The sequence below is a fragment of the Tupaia chinensis genome, unplaced genomic scaffold (assembly GCF_000334495.1).
Source record: "Tupaia chinensis unplaced genomic scaffold, TupChi_1.0 Scaffold000239_1, whole genome shotgun sequence".
Lineage (NCBI taxonomy): Eukaryota > Metazoa > Chordata > Mammalia > Scandentia > Tupaiidae > Tupaia > Tupaia belangeri.
The window spans coordinates 1,046,032-1,053,414 of NW_006159717.1; the positions used below are offsets into that span (position 1 = coordinate 1,046,032).

The 7,383-nt window shown below is 39.2% G+C and overlaps 1 protein-coding gene across 1 annotated transcript; it reads left to right on the forward strand.

The window, feature by feature from the left end:
• Nucleotides 1-771: 771 nt before the first annotated feature.
• LOC106734874 (cytochrome c-like) lies at nucleotides 772-1,087 on the forward strand (the record flags this gene model as incomplete). The annotated part of the gene is made up of 1 exon (XM_014587881.2): nucleotides 772-1,087. A coding segment is annotated over exon 1 (300 nt), but the record flags the coding sequence as incomplete, so codon positions are not given.
• Between the last annotated feature and the right edge of the window lie 6,296 nt (nucleotides 1,088-7,383).

Consider the following 7,383-nt stretch of genomic DNA (forward strand, 5'->3'; position numbering starts at 1 on the left):
CCCCTAGGGGGCTGATTTCTCGCTTTCTATCTCTCTGTCTCTGTCTGTCTGGCAAGCACGCGCACCCTATAGCAAAAACCTCTCAAAAAAAAAAAAAAATCAGTCACTTCATTTTGCCTGATATGTCAAACATATTTCCCTTTTCCTTAATTTTATATTTTTATATTATATTTAATTACATATATCTTTATAGTATATAACATTTCTTTTTCCAGCACAATTACCATGTGTATCAGTAAAGACAAAAACATTACTATTCACATAATCATCAAATAGCTTCTCTTTTTTTTCAGCTTTTAATTCTCTCTCTCTTTTTTTTTAAACAATCACTATATATCATTTGGCTTGTAAAGAGAATTTACCTAACATGAAATACTTCTCAGACCAGTCCAGTTGAGAATGTATGTTCTGAGAGAGAGATTTTCCTATAGGGCACACGCACTCAAAAAACTGCATTTGCAGGAAAGACAAGAGTCAGAGAAAGAGAGTGAAAACTCACCCCCTGGGAAGATGATCATGCCTCAATCCCTTCTCCTCAATTCTCCTCTCAGGATTTTGGGCATACATGCAAATGCACCCTGCGTGACTTTCAAGCCACCTGGTCCAGGACTCAAACTGCAGTCGGTCTTGTGGGAGTCCAGCACCTTAACTAGTACACCAAGTGCTGGTCTCCATATATCTCCCCCACTTTTTGTTTTTAATAACTATTTATTTAGGGGAGAGAGCGGGTCATCTGACTTCTGAGCAGTTACTCTATATTTCCAAGAGACAAAAGAGAGAATTAAAAATGGGTGATGTTGAGAAAGGCAAGAAGATTTTTGTTCAGAAGTGTGCCCAGTGCCACACCATGGAAAAGGGAGGCGAGAACAAGACTGGCCCAAATCTCCATGGTCTATTTGGGTGGAAGACAGGTCAGGCGCCTGGATTCTCGTACACAGATGCCAACAAGAACAAAGGCATTACCTGGGGAGAAGATACACTGATGGAGTATTTGGAGAATCCCAAGAAGTACATCCCTGGAACAAAAATTATCTTGGCTGGCATTAAAAAGAAGTCCAAAAGAGCAGAGTTGATAGCTTATCTTAAAAAAAGCTACTAATGTCGGGAACCAGCAGTTAGCGTAATGGCTATGTCACTGGACTCCCACGTAGTCGACCGCGGTTCGCATCCCGGACCCGGTGGCTTAAAACTCAGGCCGGGCGCGTGTGCGTGTGTGCCCAAGATCCCGAGAGGAGAATGGAGGAGAAGGGATTGCAGTGTGACCATCCCCCCTGGGCGGTGATTTCTCGCTTTCTGTCTCTATGTCTCTGTCTGTCTGGCGAGCGTACACGCCCTATAGCGAAAAACCTCTCAAAAAAAAAAAAAAAAAAAAAAAATATCTACTAATGTATATAATACATGACCAATGCCTTATTTATGACAAAACAGAAATGTCTCACCTTTTTTATGTGTAGCATATTTTAACTGATCTCCTAGGATATGGCTAGGTACTGCATGTACCTAGAACTTCATGTACCAGAACTCAGGTCATGAATGGCTGAGATATTTTTGTTTGACAATCCTGATTTAAGTAAGACTAGCTTGTAGTTAAAGTAATATTGTTGTTGTTTTTTTTTTAATTTTGATGGTAATTTGCTATCACTATTTGTCCTTTCTAAAGATATAATTGGTAATTCATTAGTGATGCTCATCTTTCTACAAAGATGGTGAATGCCATCTCAAAGCCTACTGGAGATTGGTTTTATTTACACTTATATGTAACTGGTTATATGAATATATAAATGCTGGCAAAATCCCTTCTCAAAACTTAACAAAAAAATCCTATAGAACAAGGTACGCATTCTCCTACCTACCAATCTCATTATTATATTAGTTTAAAATTGTTGTGCTTCTCTTTCACATATCTAAATTCCTGACAACAGTGATAACTGTTTTCTCAAATTCACTCCTCCCCATCATCTTAAACAGTTAAAAAAAAAATTTAAAAAGACCCCATTGAGACTTACTAAAATAATAATAATTTTATGGAACATATGTTTGTATAATGCTGAGTTACCCTACCCAGCAACATAGTATACCACACTATACTTTTAAGTTCTGACATTTTCATAAATATACAAAAAATCTTATTAAGATCTTAAAAAGAACTAAGGTAGTGGCCAGATAGTGGCACAGCAGTAAAAGGTGATGCTCTGCAAGGCTGACTCACAAGAGAAGGCTTCAGGTTCACATCAGAGATCTATTTGATTAGGCCAAGCACTCACATGCTCAAGATCTGAGGATGGCTGGTAGTGTATCATGGCATCAAGACCCTGTTGGGGGTGCTGTGTCTTTGTATGTGTCTTTCTCTCTGTCTCTCTCTCTCTGTCTCTCAAAGAATAAATAAGAAAACTTTAAAAATGAAGTTAGTATAATACATTAGAATTAAAAATTTCTGAAATAGTCACAACTTTCAGAGAATAAAAGGATCAAGAAAAAACTAACAAAGCAAACATTCTTAAATAATTAAAGTATCACACAGAGGCAAGAAGACAGTAATGTTTATTCCTATTTACTGGCAATGATTTCTAGTACTTCCATAACACTATCCTTGGCTCCTATTCTTTCTTTTTGGTTTCTAGAAATAACCACCTAGGATATGGCTAGGTAGTTAATGTGTACCATCTATTGAACCCTACAAAAACTGTTTTTCCCCCCCATTTTATCCATAAACAAAAACAACAAAACCACCCTACCATTTTGCCACAGGTAGTAGCATACTGATCTTCAGTGTTAGAAGTTCATGGTCTACTACAGGTTGGGATCCCAAGTTGACCTGAAACATTCCAGTGTATATATCCAAAATCCTAACTAACTAGAGGGTTGGGAATAGGGGAATATGAAGTGAGCAGACTCTTTTGAGATGCGCCTCCCTGTCTCCCTCCAAATAAACTTTTTTTTTTTTAGAGGTTTTTGCTATAGGGCACATGCGCTCACCTGACAGACAAAGAGACAGAGAAACAGAAAGCGAGAAATCACTCCCCAGGGGGGATGGCCACGCCACGCCACAATCCCTTCTCCTCCATTCTCCTCTCGGGATCTTAGGCATGTACACACACACGCCTGGCGTGGGTTTCAAGTCACCGGGTCCGGGATGCGAACTGTGGTCAACTACGTGGGAGTCCAGCAGCATAGCCATTATGCTAACTGCTGGACTCCCTCCAAAAACTTTTTAAAAAAATGTTTGGCATTGGTACCAGCAGATGGTGTGATGTTACGTCACTGGACTCTCACACAGACAACCACAGTTCAAGTCCCAGATCAGTGGCTTGAAACTAACAGCAAGTGCGTGTGCATACATGCCCAAAATCCCAAGTAGAGTATGTAGGAAAAGGGTTTGCAGTATGGCCATCCCCCGGTGGGGGAAATTTCTCACTTTCTGTCTATCTGTGTTGCTCCGGCAACCTCACACACCCTATTAAAAAAAGGGATGGGGGGACTGGCAGGTGGCATGATTAAGGGTGCTGGACTCCACATGGCCAACCATGGTTCAAGTTCTGGACCAAGTGGCTTGCTTTCTGACTTTCTCTCTCTCTCACTCTGTCCCTCTCTGGTCAAATTTAAATAAATATATAATTCTTTTTTAAAATAAAAAAAATGTTATGGCACCAAAAAGGGAAAGTGGTGAAAAAAGGGCCTAATAAATAGTAGTATCTCTAATACTATTATTGTTGATAATAGCTGTAGATAACTATGTCTGGAGACAGGATAGAGAAACAGAAAATTGGTTCTTGAAGTAATAACAGACAGAAAGACATTTGGAGACAGAATAAAATGTTAGAAGACACAAGTTAGCTAAGACATCAAAAGCAAAATACATAAAAGAAAAAAAAAAGAACATCAAAATAGAATGCTTTTGTTTTGTTTTTAAAGAATTATTTATTTTATTTATTCATTCATTTTATTTTAATTTGACCAGAGAGAGAGAGACAGAGAGAGACAGAGGGAAAGTGAGAAAGCAAGCCACCAAGTCCGGGACTTGAACCTGGTCAGTCATGTGGGAGTGTCCAGCGCTTTAACCACCACGTCACCTGCTGGTCCCCAAAGTTCGGCTCTTTGAAAAAGACTCCTGAGAACCAGCAGTTAGTGTAATGGCTATGTCCCTGGACTCCCACATAGTCAACCGCGGTTCGCGTCCCGGACCCGGTGGCTTAAACTGACGCCAGGCGCGTGTGCGTACCCAAGATCCCGAGAGAATTGAGAACGGATTGCAGCGTGACCATCCCTCCTGGGGGGTAATTTCTCACTTTCTGTCTCTATGTCTCTCGGGGGAGGCACCCCGCCCTATAAGGAAAACCCGTCAAAAAAAAAAAAAAAAAAAAAAGACTCCTAAAAAAACAATGAACCATAGAAGGGCAAAAATATTTGTAAAATAATTGATGATTTACACCAAAAACATATAAAGGGCTCTCAAAACACAATATAAGAAAACATACATGACACAGCAATCCTCCTAATTATTTACCCAAGGAAAATGCAAACATATATTTATACAAAATCTTATAGGCAAGAAATTCTAACTGCTTTTTTTTGTTAAAGCATGACAGGGCCAGCAGGTGGCATAGTGGTTAAGACTCTGAACTCCCAAGTGATTGACCACAGTTCAAGTGCTAGACCCAGCAGTTTGAAACTCACGCCAGGCTCACGAGCATGTGTGCCCAAAATCCCAAAAGGAGAATGGAAGAGAAGGAACTGTGGCATGGCCATCATCCTAGGGGATGATTTCTTAGTTTTTTGTTTTTTGTTTTTTTTTCCCTCTCTCTCCACCTCCAGCAAGCACATGTGCCCCATAGGAAAAATCTCTCAGGAAAAAAAAAATTATCAAGACATTACTCAGTATCTTACTGAAGAATCATATCTGAAAATACTTTTAGAACCAGTACTAGAAAATGCTGTTTCTTGGCAGATGTGGTAATGTTTTATTTAATAATAGTACATATTTAACTAATAATGTTATATAAATTTGTCTTTATTATAGCCTTTATTTCTTTTACTTATCTCTTTGTAAACTGCCCCAAATTTATGACGAAAAAAGTTAGCAGAACAAAGAGACATAAAGAAATTACAACCTAGGGACCCGCAGTGAGCGTAATGGCTATGTCCCTGGACTCCCATGGAATCGACCGCGGTTCGCATCCTGGACCCGGTGGCTTAAAACTCTCCCGAGAGGAGAACGGAGGGGAAGGGATTGCAGTGTGGCCATCACCACTCGGGGGTGGTTTCTCGCTTTCTGTCTCTCTGTCTCTCTCTCTGTCTGGCAAGCGCACGCACCCTATAGTAAAAACCTCTCAAAAAGAAAAAAAATTACAACCTACACAGTAAGATTTTTCCGTGTACTAATTACTTCTTGAAAATAAAACTTTTTTCATTTTGTATACTTTGCTTTACATTTTTTAAACAATAATTTATTAAATTTTATTTATTCATTCAATCATTTTCATTTGACCAGAGAGACAGACACACAGAGAGAAGGAAAGTAAGAAAGCAAGCAACCAGGTCCAGGCCTTGAACCGTGGTAGGCCTTCTGGGAGTGTCCAGTGCCTTAACCACCACACCACCTGCTGACCCACTTTAAAATTTTTTTGAACTATCAAGTCGTTAAAGATAATGTATTCTTATTAAAAATTCTGTATCCATTTTTAAACTCTTGGCAAATGTTTACAGTGACTTTATTCATAGTCACCAAAAACTAGAAATAACACAAATGTCTCTCAACTGGTGAACTGAAAACCTCCAGTGCATTCATATAGAGGAATTATTCATCAGCAAGACACATCAAACAATATAGATGAATCCTGGGACCAGCAGTTAGTGTAATGGCTATCTCGCTGGACTCCCACGTAGTCAACTGGGGTTCGAGTCCCAGACCTGGTGGCTTAAACTCACGCCAGGCACATGTACGTGTGTGCCCAAGATCCCAAGAGGAGAATGGAGGAGAAGGGATTGCGGCATGGCCATCCCCCCTGGGGGGTGAATTCTCTCTTTCTATCTCTCTGTCTCTCTCTGTCTGGCTGGCAAATGCATGAAAAAAAAAAAAAGAGAGAGAGAGAGATGAATCCTAAACACATAACGCTAAATGAAAGAAGTCAAACTCAAAAGGTTACACATTGTATGATACAATTTACATTAATACCTCCCTTATCCACAGTTTAGTTTTCTAAGGTTTCAGTTGCCAATAGGCAACCATGGTCCATAGAGTGATGGAATCTAACACCACCTCACTCTGTCCTGCCTGGGACATGACTCATCCTTTATCCAGTATATCCACACTGTGTAAACTACTCACATTAGCCACTCAACAGCCATTTCAATTATTAGATCAAAATAACATGTATGAGTTGTTGGAAAAGTCAGGATGCATTTTTGCATGTAACAAATGGCGCTAGTTCATTTTCGGAAGTACTAGAGTCATTAGCATCTATTGATATGTTATTACTATGTCATGTGACAACTGACATTTCTACAACAGCTTCATTCAAAAATAAATAGTGAACAATTTGGTTGAGTTATGAAGATTTTACAAGTTGAAGACGGAAGTCTAAACTGCATTTTTTAAATCATATTTTACTGTTTTCCTTCCATAAATGGAAGAATGTACATCCAGTTTGTGAAAAGTTGCATAAAGTTTATAATGATAATGCACTACAAGAACATTGGTACCAACAATAATTCACAAAATTCCATGCTGGTGATTTTTTATCTTAATGAGTTCCTTGGCCAGGGAGGCCCACAGAGGTTGATGACGAGAAAATAAAGGTATTGATCAAGTTAAACCCATGTTGCATGACACAAGAGATTGCAAGAACATTTAACATCCATCATTCAAGTGTTCACAACCACCTGAAGAAGCTGGGATATGTAAGCAAGGTCGGTATTTAGGTTCCTCAAGAACACAAAGAAGTTCATTTGACGGCATGTATAAATCATCTGCGATATGCTCATTAAATGTGAGGAAAACTATTCTTTTCTGAAGCAACTGGTAACTGGTGATGAGAAGTGGATTGTTTACAACAATGTTGTGTACAAATGGTCTGAACGTGACCTCAAATGACCTTGAAAGCAGACATTCATCAGAGGAAGGTTATGCCCTCAGTGTGGTAGATTTTAAAGGTCTGTTTTTTGAACTTCTATCAAGGAAACAAAAGATCTATTTGAATATTTATTGTCAGCAATTAGACAGTTTGGACAAATTCATCATCCAGAAATGTCCAGAGCTTGTTGATCATAACAGTTGTGTTCCATCATGACAATATGAGACCACATGCAAGTCTGATCATTCATCAGATATTATGGAGCTTGGATGGGATGTGTTCACACACCCACCATACTCCGTCTGACCTTGTG